This window comes from Exserohilum turcica (assembly GCF_000359705.1).
Source record: "Exserohilum turcica Et28A unplaced genomic scaffold SETTUscaffold_2, whole genome shotgun sequence".
NCBI classification, from domain to species: Eukaryota; Fungi; Ascomycota; class Dothideomycetes; order Pleosporales; family Pleosporaceae; genus Exserohilum; species Exserohilum turcicum.
The window spans coordinates 2,608,963-2,629,084 of record NW_007360025.1 but is presented as its reverse complement, the minus strand read 5'-3'; the positions used below and the strand labels follow the sequence as shown (position 1 = coordinate 2,629,084).

Below are 20,122 nucleotides of genomic sequence, written 5' to 3'. Positions count from 1 at the left end.
GCTTTCTCACCAACAAGACGTTGGCGTCGATGACGTCAGTCGTGCCAAGATATCACACCATTGTTTCTTTTTGATACCCCCGCGACCCCCGTGTCTCGCGCTCGGCTGACCTCTACGAATAACCACGTCGGCGCGCTTCAACTCGGAAACGAGGCTGGGGGCCTAATTTACAACACACAGTCGCCTTGTTACAGCGGCTGGTGCCGTGCGCTATTTACCTCTAGTCGTTCATGCAGAGACGCAATGTCGGATATAGGCTGAGCGACAGCACAGTTGATTTGATGTGACTACCCACGGGAATTTAGCTGCTCACCGAGATGAGCATCATATGTGGATGGATATAATAATGATGGATATCGATGTTACTGCATGTTACATTTCACATGTCACGTGACGGGACCATGACACAGGTCCGATTGGATCCTTCCTTTGGAGACATCGCCCTATTCTTCCATGGTAACAGACCATGTATTGCTGAATCCTGGATACTCTTCATGGTCAGACTTCTACTTGCCATTTTGATGTTGATCCCTCCCAGAAAATACCACCAAGTATTCCTCTATTCATCAGCCTCCACTTCATGTAGTGCACTTGTCTTTGCCGCACCCAAGTTCAGCCATACATGTTATGCGTTCGTTCCGGTACCTGCACGCTATTTCTGTCTTCGCTGCGCACCTCGTGTGTCACCGTCTTGGTGATCTCGCCTTTGCTCGTACGCGGACTTAGGATGCGGCGCTCGCTATCCGTGTCATCGTCTTCTTCCGATTTTGATCGAATGCGGATCGGTTTGCTTCCAATCGTATGCTCCGTAGCCACATCATAGAGCGGTAGCGCGTTTTCACCACTACTCCCCGTTTTGCGCCTACTGCCGAGAGTGGAGGGCAGCATCTTGCGGAACAAGGCATCGAACTGTTTGCGCAGAGGCGGAAGAGCAGCAATCAAGATGCCTACTGAGAGCTCGAGACTCGACCAGATGACGAGATCGGTACTCTCCCACGTCGGATCTTTAGTATTCAGGAGAGTGGGAAGCGTGGTAGTCTTCATAACGGAGCAGAATGTTACACTAAAGAAGATCAGTGTGGGCAAAAGCACATAAAAGGTAATTCCAAGACCTTCTGACTTACACCAGACCCAGACAAAACACCACCCGGAGATCCCATCTTGTTTGCTGAGATAGCTGGATTGTAGAGAGATACAGAATCGGCGAAGCAACATACACAATGTCCGTGATGATATTAGACACGGCCTGAATCCCGTTAGGTAATACCATTCGAGAAAGATAAAAACGCCTTACTTGCATGTACGAAAGCCCGGGACCTTCCCATCTGAAGAAGCAATTCCCCTCAAACCCCCTGTTCCAATTGGCCTCGAGTGGCGTGCAACAAAACACGGATATGAGCGGGAAGAGCAGATTGAAGGTCATTGTCATGACAACGCTCGCCGATACAAAGCTCAGGTAGACTTTGGAAAACCGGAGAGCGAATAGGTAAGCGCAGATGGCAAACTTGAGGACGGCTACTCCGATGAGATTGAGGATTTGGGCAATCCAGAGGTGGTAGCTATAGCCCAGAATATCCTCGGGCTTGGAGATGCTCGGATCTGCAATGTGACGCCCCTGGCCATGTTCGACTATTTTCCATCAAAAGTATGCCGTGGTTATATCTAGTGCCTAAACTCATATTCGTTAGCAAAATCCTCGGCTTTCTTGTGACGAATCAGGAGGTGACTTACCGATGCAGTGATGAGGAGGAAATCAGACACCAAAAGCTTTCGCTTGCACCGAATGGCATATGCGATTCTCCAGCAAAGAATAAAAACACCAAGTGTGCAGAATATGTAGGTCGATGCTAGTATGGCGGGTCCACGATCGGACCATTCTTGCTGCTCAGAGTCCGTCATGTTACAGCGCCGCCTGGGAAGCGAGCCATGTCCTCGAGGTCGCAAGTCGGAAGGTATTATAGAATGTCTGACTGACACTCGTTGTTTATTTCATTCCAAGGTGCGTCCTAGCCACCTGGAACTAACCGCGGGGCGTTCAAGTCTCCATGGCCGACCAAAAATGTGACGAAATAAACATCCAGCTCCTCAAGGCTTCCTCCTGAACAATACCACCGAGCCGGTCCAGTAGGAAGCATGGCGGCGCGATTTCACGGGCCGCTTCATCACTAACACGGGATTTAGTGACTCCTGTGGCGTGTCGATGCTGAACAATCTTCAAAGTTATCATTTCCCTTTTGATCTTGCACCGACTGTGCCACGCTCGCACCTAAACGCCGAAGGGAGGGTTAGTCACGACATCATGTCATGACACGGAACTTTGTACCGTTTCTCTCGTCCACCAATCGTTTCTGGCTCGTCTATCCGTTGAATACGTGCCGTAAGATGAGGAGTATTTCGCTGTCGTAGAACTAATGTGTCGTGGAGAACAGTTTAAGTCGTCAAGAATATTCAGTCTTCATGCCAAGGCCCCATAAGTAGTGGTGCCGAGTTCATTGCCCAGAAGCTAGGCACATTGTCTTGAGCACCAGCCGGCGGGCCCGGATAGAATTCCATGTAACAACCCTTCGTTAGCAATCCCCGCGGAGCCGCTTGCGATCTAATCTAGTTTATGCAGAGATATCACCACCACCGCACTCATGGGGCACGGAAAATGTGGGCCATCTTTATTGAGAGTGCCGTGATGGCGGGATTGGGGTGCATGAATGTCGGCAACCGAATTCTGCTTGCCATCGAGTTCAGAGTGGCATCAAGACTACGCATTCCCTTGTCTTTTACGTCGTTCGTTTTCATGTTGTTTAAAGAAAATAGCCAGGTTCAGTGCATTTGCGCACGTAAAATATGGGTTTTGAAAGAGTCGTGGGTTCGTCTTCAGGGGCATTCGTTGTAGTGCATCAGTCCGGCGAAGGATCATGGCACCTCGACCTTGATACATAACGCTAGCATCCTGTGAGCCAAAGTGCTGGAATTCGAAGAGCGGAATGGCAATCGTTTGCGGCAACGACGAACCGTGCCGTGTCTCCACTTATTGAAGGGGGAATTTTCCGGAGATCTCTTCGTACTTAGTGGGGGTAAGCCAAGCCAACTCGGTAGTTCCTAGGTTACTGTAAAGAGTGGAAAAAAGAACCAGAAATCGGGGGCTGGATCGCCAATCTATAGGAGATAATGAGCTATGTTCGGCTGATTGGATAGGTTTCACCGTGTAGCTGTTGTGGTAGGCGATACACCGCAATCTGTTCGGCTCCCTGCAAACTGTGCCGTAGTCTTGCACGAACTTGGATCAGAAAAGGAAGGAACATGAATCATGCAACTCCTCTACTTCGCTCTAGAATTGCACGGCATGTGCTGCTCGTGCCACCTGTGCAGCATACCGTGCAATAGGAAAATTGCGGCTCGTCCAGAAGCAATAAACGGAGAACGTGTGTATGTAGCGTGCTGATACGCAGCGCATGGCCAAGGGCTAGCTAGTTGCGTTTACCACATGTATTGTATTCCAATCTCCGGGTTTTAACAGTCCAATGATATGAATTGGGCGTCTGCCTGGTAAATTTATGATGCAGGGTCAACGGCACAGCAGTTGGCGCGAGGGGAGGGGCTTCCCGACCCGAACACAGCCCTGGTCGGTTAATTTGGAGATACATTGGTCGTACGGCCGCGACCAAACTACTTACTGACTCAACAAGTGGAGCAGCGCGGTTGTCATTCTCTTCATGCACGACCAAAATCCGCTTCCGCCCCCATCGCCGGTCCATTGACACCGATTTCTGCTAGGAGCGATATGGCAATTTGCTAGCACATGTTGCGAGTCGTGCACTGATGGGTACCCGTTTGGACTGGGAGCGATGGCAAATGCTCGCCATCTCCGATTCTTTAAATAACCCGGGACCGGATACTGACAGAGATGGCGCACCTTTGTTCTGGTCCGCTGCTCAATTTGCTGGTTATCTTCCGGTCCCACCACAATGTTTCCACGCACGACCGTAGTAGTCGTCGCCCTGCTGGGCGCAACCACTGCTTTGCCCGGCAATGTTCCAGCTCGGAGACGTGCTGAAGACAACACATACGACTATGTGATCGTCGGCGGAGGTGTCTCTGGCCTTGTAGTCGCCAATCGCCTTTCCGAAGACAAGCAGAGTGAGTAGTCAATTTTCGCGTTCATGGTCCTCAAAAGTCCTCTTGAACCCCTTCAAGTCGATGATTATGTACGAGGCAATGCTGATATCTGACCAGAGAGAGTCCTTGTAATCGAGGCTGGCCGTGCAGATGACAATCCAAATATCCGCATGCCATACGGAGCAACGTATGCGACAAACGACACTCTTTTCTGGGACTTTGTTGCACAACCTGATCCTTTCCTGGAGGGCCTGGCTTATAGGGGGCCCGCCGCAAAAGTGCTTGGAGGGGGTTCCATCGTAAACGGCATGATGTATGATCGAGCTGCCGCTGCCGACTATGATGCGTGGGAGGCCCTCGGGAATAAAGGCTGGGGATGGGAGGGACTATATCCCTATTTTAAGAAAGGAACCACGTTCATTCCTCCCCCAGCAGATGTTACTGAAGAATTCAACATCACCTGGGATCTTGAGGCGTGAGTAAAGACCTTGGTTGTTCCAAAAGCCTCACTAACCATAACCATGCAGCTACGGCAACGGTCCCTTGAAGCTTGGTATTTCCGACTTCCAGTACCCTGATCTGAAGTACTACTTCAAGGCTTTTGAGGGAGCGGGTGCACACATGCCGGTTGACGGCAACAATGGAGAGGGTTATGGCGCGTCATGGTGGCCCAACACGATGAACCCTGAAACGGGTGAGCGGTCGCACGCCCGCAACTCATACTACGACCCTGTTTCCAGCCGGTCGAACCTGAAGGTGTTGTTGGAGACGATGGCCACTGAAATCGTGTTTGATGGTAGTAAGAAGCTCACCGCAAAAGGTGTGAAGATTACCGACACAAAGACGAACACTACGAGGATTGTGTATGCGAAGAAGGAGGTGGTACTTGCGGCTGGTGCCTTCAACACTCCAAAGCTTCTCCAACTCAGCGGTATCGGTCCAAAGGCTGTGCTTCAGGCCGCTGGTATTCCTGTGAAGCTCGCTCACGACGGTGTTGGCGCAAATTTCCAGGACCATCCCTACACAGGTGTTGCGTACAACGTCTCTAACATGAGCACGCCAAACCCAAATTCTTTGAACACTGATCCAGTATTCAATGCTTCAGCATGGGAGGAGTACCGCGTCAACAAGACTGGTCCACTCACACAGGCTCGAGGCAACAGTCTGGCGTTCATTCCACTTCCTGAAGTCGACCCCAAGCGGTACAGCAGCCTCGCCAGCCAGCTGGAGAACCAGAAAGATGACGAGCACGTACCCTCACTCTACAAAAATAGCAAGAAGCTGCTCAAGGGAGTTCGAGCTCAGCGCAAGGTCCTTGCTGGTCTTTACAAGAACGACAAGGCAGGTATTGCTGAGTATGGTATTCCAGCGGCAGCCAACTACGAACTTGTTGCCCTTGAGAAGCCAGCATCCCGTGGCACTGTCATGATCGACCCTGCGAATCCTCATGGACCCCCAAAGATTTTGTACAACGCAATGAGCAACCCTCTCGACAAGGCCATTCTTGCATCATCCATCCGCTATATTCGCGAGGTGTTTGCTCGTCCAGAGCTCGAGAGATTCTCACTGGTGGAGACTTCACCAGGCTCGCAGTATGTCACCGACGACGAGATCATTGACATTTCGATCGAGAGAGGCGCCATTACCCCGTCATTGGCGCACCCTTCCTGCAGTTGTCCGATGATGCCGGAAGATATGGGCGGTTGCGTATCTGAGAAACTCCTTTTCCACGGAGTCGAACATTTGTCTATCGTCGACGCATCAATTATGCCTCTCATTCCATCACAGCACCTCCAAGCGACTGTCTACGCGGTTGGCGAGAAGGCTGCGGATATCATTAAGAAGAGAGGTTGAAAATGAGAAGCGGCATTGCCTACGTCGTTTGTAAATAGAAAGAAGCAGCCCTGTGAATTAGCAAAAAGCTTGCAATATCGATGATCACCTTTTGACTAGATGATTTCCCAGCTTGCATATGTACAGTTACCATTTGATTTTCATACCGATATGAATGCTGTTGGTTGTTTCCAATCTTCCCTGGTTACGTTAAAGCTTTCTTAACGAGCGTAGGTAAAGAGAGGTGATCTGGGGAAAGCGCTGGCGGCTACGCTAGTCTAGTGCATGACGTCTTGGTGACTAACCCGGGACCCTAAGTAGCGGTTGCCTTGGCAAAGCTTCGTATTGCAAGACCTTCGTCCTTTTTTAACCGCACAACCCTAGCCCATGAGGCATCGACGTACAAGAGTATTGCTATGAGATTGACTCAGCCGGTACGTCTACTGAACACTGGCTGTCTAGCTATTGCTATGATACAAGATTTTCACAGCTAACTCGATATATTCTTAGGAGATCTACAATTGGTCAGCACGCAAGCAGGACGTTACATTCTCGTTGTGTGATTCCAATTAGCAGATCATAAAGAGAGCAACACTCGAGTTCAGCCCAAAGAAAAAGCTGAAAACAGCATAGTCAGACTTCGAATCTTACCACACGGGTAATAACTCCGAATATTAGATATATAAAATGACATGGACGCATTTGGAGTGCAAGCAGCCATGCAATCTCCTCAAATCATTGCTCAGTCATCAAATCAACACAAGGAATCAAAATGCTCAGCGAAGGAATCGACCAATACAAGGCACCCAGGAGACACGACATGGACAATTTAGGTGACAGATCAATAGACGTGTAGAACACATTTCATTATTGGGATTAGCGAGCGAAATGCGCTCGCTTGGGATATCGCAAAACTAACAACAACTCACATCTCGTCCCCCATTAGGAGCATTAAGACATGAATACACAACCAATCAAGGCTGCATTTAGGATGAGGTCCTGACCTGCTCGACGCGGACGTTGTTGTCCTTCTCGTAGGTGCTGTGCAAGATGTTCTCCTCGACCTTGTCCAAGTCGACGTGGGCAACCTCAGCATCCTCGCCGTCAAAGATCTTGGCGACCTCCTCGAGCGTGGGTCCGCGGGTCTCGACGTAGAAGACGGTGACAAAGATGAGCTCAAGACAGATCCAGCACTGGTTCAAGTTAGCAGAAATCCTCATTATGGGCTTATAGTGAGTCAACTTACAGCGTAGATGGTGTAGAACTTCCAGGTGGGCTTGAGGTGGTCGAAACCCAAGGGGTTAAGGTATTGGTTGACAGTCAGAGCAACTTGGATGAAGAAGTTCATAATCATGAGACCCTTGGCACGAATCTTGAAGGGCAAGATCTCGACAGTGTAGGCGACGAGCAGACCTGACCAAGCCAAGGCGTAGGCAACGGAGAAGATCCAAATCATGGCAATGACGGCCTGACCAGCAGCCTTGCTCTTGGTAGCCTCCTGCTGCGACGAAGCGATGGTCCAGACGATGAAGGTAACGCACATGGCTGCAGTGGCAGAGATGAAGAGCGGGCGGCGACCGACACGGTCAACGAGCAGGGCGCAAGAAACGGAGACGATGAGCGAGAGAATGGTAAGACCGCCGTTGAGACCAAGCTGGGTGTCGGCGTCGGTAATGCCAATGGAGTCGTAGACGTCCGTGGCGTAGTAGGACACGAGACCGTTACCAGACCACTGCGAGAAGAGACCGAGAGATGCGAGAAGCATGAGCCTGTACCTGTTGCCCTTGGTCTTGAGGAAATCGAGGTAGCTGGAAGACTTCTGGTACTGGAACTCGAGGCGGATCGTCTCCTTGATCTCGGCATACTCGAACTGCACGGTGGTGTTGTTGGCATCACCGTTGGCGTGGTACTTGGCGAGGATGTTGAGGGCCTCCTCGTTCCTCTCCTTGGAAATCAACCAACGTGGAGACTCGGGAATGAACCAGATGGCAGCCAGCTGGATGATGGATGGGGCAGCCTGGGTAAGAGCGGGAACACGCCAGCACCAGTCGTTGTTGATGCGCTTGGTACCAAAAGTCAGCCAGGTGCAGATGATGGCACCGACGTTCCACAGGCAGTTGTAGACGGCCGTGACACGGGCACGGTGCTGCGGGTGGCAAAGCTCGGTGAGAAGCAGAGGCGAAGAAAGCTGGGCCAGAGAGTTACCGAAACCCATAAGGAAACGTCCACCCATAAAGTAGTCGAGGTTCTTAGCGGCACCCTGGATGGCGGCGGCGACAATCATGATGATGCATCCAAGGGTGATGCACACGCGACGTCCGAAGCGGTCAGCAATAAAGGGAGCAATTGGCAGTGAAGCAATGGAACCGATGGAGTAGAGAGCCGTAAGAAGACCGAGAGTGTCGCCCTTGGGGTCGTTGAAGTATTTGGTCCAGATGGGGAGAATACGCAAGTTGTTCAACATGGAACTAGAAAGAGTTAGTTGAGGATGCGTAGAAATGGAGCGGACGCAGGCTTACCCATCGTAACCCGTGGTCGCGGACGCGATACAGATGAAGAAGGCGTAGAAGTAGAGCTTGCGCAGACCAGCATCCGACTTCCAGTCGACCCTCTTGAGATGAGGCGCCTCGGCCTGAGCAACCTCGACGTCGGCCTTGCTCTTGGCCACGGCGCCCATCTTGGGCGTGAACTTTTGGGCGAAACCCATAATGTCCTACGTGCCTGGTCCGGAGACTGCTGGTAGAAGGGGATCAACGAAGGAGGGGGGTGCAGGTTTGGTTTGAAACGCACAACCAAACACGGACCTGGGCAGCAGGGTATATAAGCTGTTGAACTTGTCGGGGCGGGCTGAGCCTGACACGGTTGACATTGTCGGTGGAGCATATGTATGTATATCCCGGTCTGGAAGCAGCACAGGTTCATGGGACTTGGCTCCAGAAGTGCGGTCTAGCGGACCGGGTAAATGCGCCTGGGGAGTCGTGTGGTACTTTGCATTTGCGCGGATGAAGCGCCGTATGGGGTAGAGTGGGCGGCAAATAGACCAGAGCAGAGGCCGCCAGGATACCGTGGCCAGGCCTTGGGGAGCAGCCTCGGCATGCGGGACGAGCAGCCGTCAAGACGACAAGCAACAGACGAGGCAAATCTTGTGGCTCTTGTGCTGGCCAGCCATTTGCTGGCGCCAGCCAAGCTGTGTTGGCAGACGCTCTCGAGGGCTGCCCCCCAGGCCCGCCAGCCCGGCGTGCCTGGCGAAGCTCACAACCAAGCCTCGAGCGGCGCTTCTGCCGGCGCAGCTTCGCTCAAACTGCTTCTGCCAACCTTCTCGAAGGCGGTGATCGTTGGCCATCCAGGCAGAGGCTACGGTTGAATAGATTAACCAGCCTTCTAGCTTTAGCCCCTTACTCTACGCTACAGCGCCCCAGCGACCGACACCGTGGGCCTGACAGGACGTTTCCCCAGGGCGGCCCCAGGTTGATTGGGGAGCCAAAGGATAATGCACATGGAGCCGAGGCGCAACGGCGTGGTTGGCGGAAACTCGAGGCCGCTGTTCCCCATCCGCCAGCATTGGGTGGCTTATCCCGATCACGTGACGAGTCCACAAGCGCGGCGGAGCGCCCCACGGCAGGGGACCGCCCATTCACCGGCAGGGAACGCACCTCCAACCCCTCCGCTTATCTGTTGCACCAGCACCATCAGCGCGCGTCGAGCCGTTCCCCCCCCCTCCCCCAGCTATCTTCCCCAGATATCCCTCCAACGGCCTAAGACGTGCCCGTGGGGAAGGCTCACGACATGCCATGCGCCATGTGCCATGCGCACCCACCCAGTCCACTTCACCTCTTCGCCACCCCCCCTCCAACGGCCGCATCTCGCGATGGTGCATTCTGCACCACCCACATGCCGGATTAGCGTCCTCGCAATGTACTCCAGTCACCTTGTAAGCGGGAGCCCTCGCTTATGGCTAGGCGCTTGCTGGGCGATGCCGACAACGGGTGGCTGGCTCTGCCCTCCACGACAAGTTCCAACACTACGCCCCCAAGGTCCATGACCCGTGCACCCATCAGCCTGATGAGCTCGCCTGCGCTGCCAGTCTCCCGCCCTGTCGCTGCATACCGGTTGAATGCCAGCAATTATTGGACATGTTCGCCCCCAGCTCCATCAGCTCCTTCAGTGGAATCTCTGGCCGCCATGCCCTTCGCTCACCAATCCTGCAGCCAGCGCCCGCATACGCGGCTGATGCGGCAGTTGCTTCTGCATTGCTTGTTCGGATTCCAGAAGAGGAATGAGTACCCTTGGCCGGTCAGCACACCCTATCGCATGCCCCGTCTTCCCACCCTCTCAGCAATCTCTGCCTGTGTCGGTATGCCTGGCCGTCGGGCAATCAATTCCTGCTGCGTTGGACGCTAGCTGCATCCAACGCGCAGCTGGGTTGTTGGAGGCATACATGTACATAGGTGTACATGGACGCCGCCTGATCATCTCGCGCAGTGGCTTGTCTTTGTCGTGGGCATCATGAGACACGCCAAATAATGTGTCTGATCGCCCAAGACAAGCGGGAAGAATCATTGTTCAATGCCAGTAGCGGTTCTCGGCGACCCACAACAAAGAGCCTCCACGCTCCCCCCACTCGAACTGCTGACCGACCAAGCGCTGGGAACCATCGTTGCAAATTGGTCACAATGGCACATGCAGCGTACACCCACGTTAGCTTCGTTTGCCACGACCCCAGCACGCATCCCGTAATCGGTGCTTCCGACTTCCCGTTTCCCATGGGGTACGGCGAACGAGTGGCAGTTTGACGTTAGGCACAAGATCAAAGAAGCTCCGACCAAGACCTTGTCCCGCGTGCTGCGTGCTGTCGTCTGAGCTTCGCAAGCGCCACGCCACAAAAAACACAATTATCCTGGAGCCCCGCCACCGGGGTATCAGGCTAAATTGCCGTTCACGTCGTCACCTGATTTTGTCGGTGGCTGCCCCAAGGATCCTACTCATCACTGGCTTTTGGGATAATCAGGAATTTAATGGTCACTCCTTGGACATGCTATACATAGTCAGTCGCATGGCGTTGTGGCCACCTCATCCCAACACTCGTGTGACCGAGCATCGAGTCAGGCGGCATTATCCCGGTCGTAACGGAAATTTTCCTATTCTTTCGGTGATTGACTGAACCAGGCTTATCGGTAGACGAACGAAATATTTTCCCAAACAGGTTGCCCAGGGACCAGGAAATTTTTGAAATGCTCCCGACAGGGAAATTTGCTTGGTCAAGGAAATCTACAGTGGTATATGCGTCCGCACCACCGCCGTGCAATTCGAACCATCTCCGGGTGTCCAACACCAACAACGCTTTGAACCAACGGAGCTGAACTTGCTTTTGCCACGTACGCCTGCTGCCTGACTGGCGCCCTCTCCATCTCGGCTATGCCATCCCGTGCCTCACGTTACGCATGTACAACGCCGATCAGGTTAAACAGCAAACGGCGCAAACTAAATAATACGCGTCCAGACGACGATCCTCCCAATACGATATAAGCGTCATTACCTGAAGGGCGGCTTTACCAAATCCTGCCGTGGCGTGGTCGTACGCCAAGCGGGTTCATACATTTAGTACGGCTGTCGGCGTCTAGCTGGTGGTTAGTTCGCCCCAGTACTCGGATATACTTGCTCTCAAGACGAGATTTTAAGCGAAGGGATTGTTTCACGCGTCCTTTCACGGCGTGGTGATTGACAAAACATTGCAAATCAACCTGCATGCAAAATAGTGGAGGACTCGACAAGATTGACTCTAGGCCCAATGCGGCCAGGCAATCTAGTCATGAAAGAGACGCTCGTGAATCATTGTTTCCAGAATAATGACCATTCTAGCTGACCTATACATAGTAATGTGAGCAGAATGACAGCCAAAGAGCTAGGCTAGCATACGAAGCCGAAGATATATGAACACCATCAGGCACTGATGACGGCTGTGTTCTCCATACAATGAATAGATACATAGCTTACCATCTATCAAATAGCCTCGAATAATCCAACATTCTTCTCAGCGACCAGACGCAATAAACCCCGAAGCTTGCACTTCTATCAACCCAACTACGACCCCCTCTCACGCTCGAATGTCTCCGGTACAGCCTGTAAATATCGACTTGAAGTGTTCTTCAGGCCCGTACTTACGTCTAATCGAAGGACCCTCGAAAAATATACAGAGTGCACACAATATATTTCTGTGTAAAGAGGGGTTATGGGTATAAAGCGGTTCGAGACTTAGTTGTCTGAACATGTTAGAGATATGTCAGCTAATACATTTTAATTATAACACAGTCTCCGTACGTATCTTCCATTCTGCCATCAAGTATGATGCTGCATTACCGGCTGTCGATATTCCAGATAAGCCTGTTTCTCCATATGGCCCAAGCAACAACAAATAAGACAACCTTGGAGTAGCATCCACTCAACGATGAAATTCCAGCAGTGATCCCAACACCGCATTAAGCGAACGCATCTACCGCCTTCTCGCCGTAATCTCTCCATCACTTTGTTCAAGCATCAAGTCATTTCGTATGGACGGTATATTCTTATCTCCATCTTGTCTTTCCGCTTTCCACTAATACTCCACAGAGCTGCTCTGACCTTTACACCCAAGTCCTACGATTCTCTCCCTCATGATGGTACCACCCGAGTAAACAGAATACGCTTAGAATATAAAGCCATGGTCCTGACTTTGCTTCCTAATGCAGTTCCAGCAGACATCGGGCGGACAGACTGTAACAGCGAAATCGGGTGACTTTTCCTGCATCTGCTGGCATGCCACCAATGTTGAGGCTAATCTGGAGATCCAGTTATTGCCTGTTCGAACAACAAAGGCACCTGTTGGCATATCAAGCAACTCATTCCAAGTATCTACTGCCGTGATATCCTGTTTCGAGTACGAATTCATCTTGTGCCGACATTGCACTTGATCATTTACCCTGCGCAGACGTCCTTTACCTATGCCCTGAATGAGATCTTGGGAGGATGCGGTACCGTAGATCAGAGGTAGCGGGTCCACATCGGCAACCCATTCACCTTTATCCTGAACCGAGATGACAGATTCGAGGAGAAATATTTGATTCTCGTAATTTCCCTGCTCTCCATCATAGAGAGGGACATGATAGTCTGTAAACCACAGGTGCATCAATGTGTTTTCGAATGATTGGGACTTGGTACCGTCGAACTGATGATACGAGTCGACTCTCCAGCTACCCGTGTCAATTTCTCGCGTCATTGGTTCCAGTGGAGGCAGAAGAAAGGTAAGTCCTGGTTTGCCTATGTTTCCGAGAATCCGACGATAAGGCGTAAATGCTTGTGTCTTGAGAGATTCGTATGGGTCTTGGATCAACTAAACTCTTAGCGTGTGATCTTGATGCGCATGAAAAATGACTTACGGCACTCGGCACGAAGATTGAATCTGCGTAAGCAACGGCTATAGCATTGTGGAGAAGATTTGGGTGTACGTTGTATCCGCCAGTCTCAAAAAACGCTATTATCGAGAGTGCAACTTCAGACCTTGGCCGCTTCGACTTGGAGGATCGAGCCCAATCCGTCCTGATTAACGCACACAAGAAAATGTTGGTATTGATGGTAGCGTCAGGTATATCCTCATAGATCCAGGCTGCAGTGGACAGAGCATCCAGTGTCCCTCTAATCTCAGTCGCTGGTAAATACAAAAAGTGTTCCAGAACTTGCACAAGGTTCCTAGCTTCTATGAGATCGTGGTCCAAGCACCACTGGCAATCCTCGAGAATAGTGATGGAGTTGAAGAGATCCTTTGTTGGAAAGTCCCGAGCAAACAGAGCTGTGGTTTCTGGAAAGCCCAAAATAGGATGGTAGTTTTTCGTCTCAGAATCCTCAGCTACTGAGATTTTTGCATGTCCAGCATCGCCAGAGCACTTGAACCTGTCAAGGGCATCCAGGGTATAAGTCTCGTCATTCGGAACCAAAATATTGGGTACACCTGCAGGTAGCCATCTGTGGTGAACTGCGTCTCCCGTTTCCCCTTCATGCTTGGGTGTTACGGCTGTCATCATTACATAGCTCTCATTCTGCAAAGCAGATGGTGAGCGGATTTTAGGAATGTCCGGCTCATTCAGGGCTTCGAATATCCTGAAAAACGAACCGGCAGCTGATTGTGGAGTATCTGGTCTTGAGCTAGTAGGGTTACGTACTTCGGAATCCGACGGACAATCCGATGATGCACCATCCGACAGCTCAGAATATGATGTCACTGACTCGGAAACATCAGGCTCTAAGTTGATATTGTGCCGTATGAGAAAAGTGTGGGGGTGCGTGCGCTCATTGGTCAAGCGGTTTGCTGCATGACGTAGATACAAAATTGCAGATTCTGTATCTTTGAGTACTAACATGAGAGTATTCGGGCTGGAAAAGTTGAAACGTTCTCGTTTACTGTCACGAGTACCGAGAAAATTGCGGGATCTTCGACGGCCCAGCTGGATGAGCCTGTGGTTCAGATCTTGATCTCCAGTATTACGGTTGAGGTAACTGGATGCCCCGTCACTTAGTATCTTGAATCTTCGCATCATTTGCTTATCATTTTTCCATCCTGGCTTTGCGTGTTGAAAAAGAGACGTCAGAAGTTGGGCGAGCGGTTCGTGCAAGGTTGTGTCCAAATCCCACTGTTCAAGTATAGCTGCAAAGGTAACAAGAGTGAGCTGTGGCCACGTCAACCTAGAATCAGCTTTGAGACCCGCTGTCACCTGCACCGGCCGTCCATAGTGTCGTAGCTGAGCCAGTGATAAGGACCAACGTACACCACGCTTGCGATCCGATAGGTCCGGCCCTCGGGAAACCCCCAGGGATAGCACACCCCCTTCAGCGACATTCGAATCTTCCATCTTGACCTCTACAAACTTGGGACTGTATAAGACCATGTCTGGATATAGGTGCCAGGCAGATAGACCTATCAGAGCAGCGCCGTCATTGACTGCTTGCGGCATACCCCACACCAGCTTTTCCATTGTTGCAAGCGCTATCTTCCAAGTGTTGGTAACGCTTGGAAAGACAGCCGGGCCATCAGTCACGGCGAGGTCCAGGTTTTTGAGTATCAACTCGAGTTGCTTTTGCTTGTTGCAGGAGAATTGGTCGGCAGTACTTAGCCAGGCTCTGGCGCTGGTGTCCCAAGCAACAAGCTGAGGACGGGATATGTCTTGCCCGACTGCCGCTGCTAATGCGAATGCGACTGGCTCGCCTTCATCGACTTTACGAGCGATTTCCTTCTTACGCTCGGATACTAGCTCGGTCCATATCGCAACAGCTTCAGATGCCGTCCACATGCGCGCGAGTATACAAGCTAGCAGATGAACGTGTAAAGCGCATTTTGAAGAAGTAGCGGCAGCCCAGATGGAAGTTCCGTCAGCCCCGGTGTATTCACCAAAGGGGGTGCCAATATACGGTTCCGATGTCTTTTGTGAGGCTTTTGCGATTGCAGATGCTCGGTTGCCGTATGCTTCCAGTAGTGCGGGAGTTGGGTGGCAGACTCCATCAAAAAGCGCGCCGAGTTGCCTTGCCAGCACGTGAATGGAGCCATATTCGGCGTTTTCTTTGCGCTTCTTGGCTAGAACATTGCCCAGTCCTTGGAATTCTTTGGGCGCTTCGCACTTGATCAGGGTGAAATCGAAGTTGATATTTGCTGCCGCCACTGTCACTTCATTCGTTGCCGCAGCCAACGCAGCTTGGAGTCGACCAATGGCCATTTCGATGGTTCGCGTGCTGGGTGTCCAAATGGTAAATAAATGCTGACATTGAAGGAAAGATTGTTGGCGACTCTCGAACTTGTAGTATGTTTTGCACTGCCCCAGGCTGTATGCAGGTCGTTAGCGCCGAGGCGCATTGTTGCCTTGCGGTTGTCATAGACCGACATTGCTACAATATACATCCGTCCTAGAGACACTGAAAATCGTAATGATCAGTGTTCCGTTCCCAAGTGGTGATCCTTAATGAGGAAATTTTGGTGAAGGGGTATGTCTGCAGCGCGTCTGTCACATGATGCTCAATCACATGACAGTTGGTATGTCATGTCGTGGCAGGGGTCTTTTCCCCTGGGAGATCCTCGTATCTCTAGCCCACATTGATTGATTGCATATCTGCTTCAGCCGCTGACAGAGCGATCTTGATCTCAAGGTTTAGTTGCCGCTGTGGATCGGCCTTTCGCCGCGGAGATCTCACGTGATCCTGCACGATCCAACTACCATGGAACGGCATGGCACGGAAGCATAGCCTCAATCGCCGACGACGCTACTCCGCTGCAACGCCATCAGCAAAATGTGGAGCAAGTACGGCCTGATACGAGGAAAGAAGGCTTGGAATATCTTGGGGATATATACCGCTCATGGCTGACTGTTGACCTTAAGTCTCTCACATTCGCTGTTCGTTCTACAGTAGCGCCACCACTCGTTCTTTTTGTATACATAGTTGTCGTATTGTAGAACGTCCTCTCGCTACCTCTGCCATTGCCACAGACATGTTCAGAAGAGCAGGGCTTCTCATTCTGGCCGCCGCGGCAGGCATCCAGGCTGATTTTATGGTGTACACGGAGCCTCCCATTCCCACGAGTGCCATTCCGTCATTTGCGAACCCATCAGATGTACGCGTCATTCATTATACCACTCTCACAACCTGCTAATTACAATCTCAGGCCTCCAGCTGGACCACCTCCGTCTTCCTTAACGCGCAAATCGCCTACGCTTCCTTTACAAAGTCCCTCGGCGAACCCTACCAAGCCTCGCTCACGTCCGCGCGCTCGGAAATCGACGCCTTTGTCGCGACCGCCACCAACTATAGCATCCCTGCTGCAGTTACCATAGCCGACGAGACAACAACCTTCTTTTCCAAGCCGAACTGGTACACGGCGCTGCCGAGTAAGGCGAGGGCCTTCAAGGAGCAGCAGGTTAGCGACCAGTTCAGCATCGTGAGGAACGTGATTGCGGCGCGAGCTTCGACAACGGCACGCTCGACGGGCGCAGCGATGCCGACGGCAATTCCGGGACAGTGGATGGCCGCCGAGTTTGGCGTCATGGCTGCGGCCGCCGCCGCGGCATTTTTGTGAGCCGCACTGAAAGATTGCGTAGAATACATGGTACAGCACATGGTATACATGGCATGATTAGTGTTACGATAAATGTACTCCGGCGTTTCGGACTGGCCTTGGGCACATGGGTAAGTATACGCGGTTTATGCGATACATCGACTTTTTAGGTAATCAGATACCACAAAGCAAATTAAACGCACACACACCAAACGCGTCGTTTGTTTCGATTATTTCTCGACTGCATTTACCTGCAGTTCTGTCAAGAATTTCTCGACTTTTACTCGGAAAAGCCGGATACAATGCTCCGTTGTTAGAACGTGATCAGCAAATGGCAGAACACCAGTCTCGTTGCTGAACAGCCCCTCTGGAATTGCTGCCGCCCATTTCCTCAACATTGCTTCCTTGTTGACAGTCTGTGGAACCCCCTGATCTTGCTCCGACATGACAATCAGCGTTGGTTTGTTCAGTTTACCGAATGTGGACCGAAGCGTCGAAGCCGATATGTCAAACGAGAAGAAGTCATCATCTCCGCCAACAGAAACAAGGGAGCTTCAGCGATACGCCGTGATTAAGGATGAAAAAATTCCCGGAACTAGACTAATAGGCATGATATATGCCTATCTTCCTTTGGCGGTGAGGTCTTGTGTATGCTGGAGACTGTCATGAAGACCCGCAAACATGACTAAACCTGCTGTTTCCCGGTCCGAGGTAGGGGCTTGCATAATATAACTATCCACTGGCGGAGACTCGAGAACCGCTGTTACTTATGTCATGATCGCCTGATAGCCTTGACGTATACAAGCAGAATCAGCAGTGTTTCAAATATCTCGGAAAGAGATGAATGCGAAACCAATCCTTACCGCTCGAACTCCCCATCACCACTACTTTCTTCTCCATGCCTGTCCCTTTCAGATACTTTATCAGCGCTACAAGATCCTTGAAATTGCTGCGCCAACTCGAGTAGCCAGAGCCCATATAAATGCTCCGCATGCGAAACTCAAATGGCGAATAGGACACTGCGTCCCTAACTGCCATGTTTTCCAAAATATTGTTTAGATCTAGAAAATAGTCTGTGGCGTGTAAGCCACGAGTCAGTCCGCTAATAAATACAAGTGCATTAGGTGAGTTCCTTGTCCCGTACTAGTAAGCACAGGAGTGTGGTGTGGGTGAGGTGAAGGGATGGGCGTGGATGGTGTAGGGGTGGGGACGTCATTCGGGTAGTAAGTGTGCCATTGTCCCTGGAGAGTTTTGAAGGATACTGTTGGATTAAATTTTGCTGAATCATCATCGTAAGAAATACTCGGAACTGATTTAGGCAACTCTGCGGTCGTTGTTGAAGTGAAGTCGAGTAGCGTATAGATGAAGTTAGGATTGGCTGTGGGTATCTGTAGGATGAGTTCGACTTGGTATCTTTTCAACGTACTCAGTCACACAATTTCAAAAGAATTACGCACACCCTTCGTTACTTGTCGAGTATATGACTTGATTTGTGACTTTGTATCAAAGATTCGCACGCCTGGAAGATCCAAAGTATGAACAGATGATTTGCTACAGGTAACAGCAACAAAAATTATAGGAAATGGAATACTTCATACGACGATGCGATTGGAATCACGTTGAACAAGATCATGCGAGCTTTCTTATTTGGAATACTGCGTACTGAATGTATTCTTCTCGGCAAAGAGAATTTCTGCATCTTGGACTCGGGTATTCAGTTGGCTAGTTAGACATACTGACCGCATTGCTCAGTCTCGCGACGCTCAAACTACGCTGGTACTACATAACACCACTCAACTGGGACTTGTATCCTGTATCTCCATATCTCCATCTTATAAAAGCAGAACGAGTCCAGATAGAAAGGGCTACAAGGCCCCAACATTACACGCCTAGCATCGATACTAACCTATCATCGAGAAACCCCATGCTCTCGGAAATACAAACACTCACAACTCAAATTACCACACACCACACAGTTTCATCCTTTATCCATAGTAAAAGAAAATCCTCATCTCTACCACAAATCCCATGCACATCTTCACCCCTGCCCCTCTTCCCAGCACACATGACGTCAGCGGCCTATCACCCGCTTACCATTCCTACCATGACCACGCATCATGCATAAATCTTGCCATGCTATACCTATGCCTTTCCATTTCTTTCACTTACTCACGACAATCCCCATCCAACCTGCGGTAAACTCATCCCAGCCCAATACAATCCAACGCCGCATTCCCACTCCTTTCCTCCACGCGCGGCAAAGAGAACTCCAAGAGAGAGAGAGAGAGAGGCAGAAAGAAACGAAACAAGGCCAACAATTCCGACAAGAAACTAACAAAACAGAAGAAAAAGGAAAAAGGGGAAAGAAGAATAAGAGCCAAAAGAAAAATGGGGATACCCTACTCGCGCGAAATCAACGCCGCTTTCGACCAAGTGACGCCTCTCGTAGCCGAAGTCGACCGCATCCTACGCACCATGCACAACATATCCATCATCGTAGCCGTAATCCAGGTTCTCACTGTCGTTTTGCTGTTTGCAATCCTGCTTGTTCTCGTTTTGATAGTGTATTCTGTGAATCCTGATTTGGAAGTACGATTTGCCCTCTTTCTTACTTTCTTTCTTTCACCCTTCCCCAATCTCTCTACTTTTACACCTGCATCTTCGGCAGTATTTCCCATTGCACACTAGAAGAAGAAGAAGAAGAAGATGAAGAGAAAATGAGAACAAGAGCTGATTACAAGGATGAAAATCTCACAGGACCAAAGAAAAATACTTGTTACCCCGCTTCTGCGCTACATAGCGTCCATCAGGCTCTACTCGGTCGCCAAGACGGTAGGCGTGATAAGTCTATTTTTTGCGGGCGTGAGCGCGGCAACGTGGCGGTTTTTGGTTGCGAAGAAGTGGGTCGAGGATGTGGAGTATGAGGGGAACGTGTATGCAGAAAAGAAGGCGTTAGAGGCGGAGGCCGTGGAAGATGATAATGAGACGGGGGGAAAGAGTGGGAGGAATGGAAAAGGGAAAGGGAAGAAGAAATAAGATGAGATGAAGATATAACGTTTTACCATTGATTGTGGAATTAGCACAATAAATATAGTAGTAAATCCGCCAAGG

At 50.8% G+C, this 20,122-nt stretch overlaps 7 protein-coding genes across 7 annotated transcripts; 3 read left to right on the top strand and 4 right to left on the bottom strand.

Moving 5' to 3' along the window:
* Nucleotides 1-612: 612 nt before the first annotated feature.
* SETTUDRAFT_31505 (uncharacterized protein) lies at nucleotides 613-1,899 on the bottom strand (the record flags this gene model as incomplete). The annotated part of the gene is made up of 4 exons (XM_008026882.1): nucleotides 613-1,063; nucleotides 1,125-1,246; nucleotides 1,295-1,615; nucleotides 1,732-1,899. The coding sequence occupies 4 exons, from the start codon at nucleotides 1,897-1,899 to the stop codon at nucleotides 613-615; spliced, it is 1,062 nt and encodes a 353-aa protein (XP_008025073.1).
* Nucleotides 1,900-3,959: 2,060 nt separating this feature from the next.
* SETTUDRAFT_89550 (uncharacterized protein) lies at nucleotides 3,960-5,964 on the top strand (the record flags this gene model as incomplete). The annotated part of the gene is made up of 3 exons (XM_008027490.1): nucleotides 3,960-4,135; nucleotides 4,232-4,585; nucleotides 4,638-5,964. The coding sequence occupies 3 exons, from the start codon at nucleotides 3,960-3,962 to the stop codon at nucleotides 5,962-5,964; spliced, it is 1,857 nt and encodes a 618-aa protein (XP_008025681.1).
* Nucleotides 5,965-6,801: 837 nt separating this feature from the next.
* Nucleotides 6,802-8,683, bottom strand: SETTUDRAFT_171428 (uncharacterized protein). Its single transcript, XM_008027489.1, has 3 exons — nucleotides 8,463-8,683; nucleotides 7,190-8,411; nucleotides 6,802-7,136 (listed from the first exon to the last, which is right to left on the bottom strand). The coding sequence occupies exons 1-3, from the start codon at nucleotides 8,648-8,650 to the stop codon at nucleotides 6,930-6,932; spliced, it is 1,617 nt and encodes a 538-aa protein (XP_008025680.1). The 5' UTR covers nucleotides 8,651-8,683; the 3' UTR covers nucleotides 6,802-6,929.
* Nucleotides 8,684-14,376: 5,693 nt separating this feature from the next.
* On the bottom strand, nucleotides 14,377-15,680 carry SETTUDRAFT_153933 (uncharacterized protein; the record flags this gene model as incomplete). Its single annotated transcript, XM_008027488.1, has 2 exons — nucleotides 14,377-14,417; nucleotides 14,486-15,680. 2 exons carry the CDS (start codon nucleotides 15,678-15,680, stop codon nucleotides 14,377-14,379), a joined length of 1,236 nt encoding a protein of 411 aa, XP_008025679.1.
* Nucleotides 15,681-16,447: 767 nt separating this feature from the next.
* Nucleotides 16,448-17,032, top strand: SETTUDRAFT_19745 (uncharacterized protein; the record flags this gene model as incomplete). The annotated part of the gene is made up of 2 exons (XM_008026757.1): nucleotides 16,448-16,570; nucleotides 16,622-17,032. 2 exons carry the CDS (start codon nucleotides 16,448-16,450, stop codon nucleotides 17,030-17,032), a joined length of 534 nt encoding a protein of 177 aa, XP_008024948.1.
* Nucleotides 17,033-17,241: 209 nt separating this feature from the next.
* SETTUDRAFT_153931 (uncharacterized protein) lies at nucleotides 17,242-18,227 on the bottom strand (the record flags this gene model as incomplete). The annotated part of the gene is made up of 4 exons (XM_008027487.1): nucleotides 17,242-17,563; nucleotides 17,693-17,771; nucleotides 17,875-18,143; nucleotides 18,166-18,227. The coding sequence occupies 4 exons, from the start codon at nucleotides 18,225-18,227 to the stop codon at nucleotides 17,242-17,244; spliced, it is 732 nt and encodes a 243-aa protein (XP_008025678.1).
* A 1,172-nt stretch (nucleotides 18,228-19,399) lies between these two features.
* SETTUDRAFT_116021 (uncharacterized protein) lies at nucleotides 19,400-20,116 on the top strand (the record flags this gene model as incomplete). The annotated part of the gene is made up of 2 exons (XM_008027486.1): nucleotides 19,400-19,600; nucleotides 19,769-20,116. 2 exons carry the CDS (start codon nucleotides 19,400-19,402, stop codon nucleotides 20,045-20,047), a joined length of 480 nt encoding a protein of 159 aa, XP_008025677.1. The 3' UTR covers nucleotides 20,048-20,116.
* Between the last annotated feature and the right edge of the window lie 6 nt (nucleotides 20,117-20,122).

What these genes read in the sequence shown, in the direction of transcription:
- SETTUDRAFT_171428 (XM_008027489.1), bottom strand. Translation starts at nt 8,650, where the DNA reads ATGGGTTTCGCCCAAAAGTTCACGCCCAAGATGGGCGCCGTGGCCAAG. An exon ending in GCGACCACGGGTTACGATGG is followed by an intron (nt 8,412 to 8,462) that starts GTAAGCCTGCGT and finishes AACTCTTTCTAG; the next exon opens with TTCCATGTTGAACAACTTGC. An exon ending in AGTTCTACACCATCTACGCT is followed by an intron (nt 7,137 to 7,189) that starts GTAAGTTGACTC and finishes AACTTGAACCAG; the next exon opens with TGCTGGATCTGTCTTGAGCT.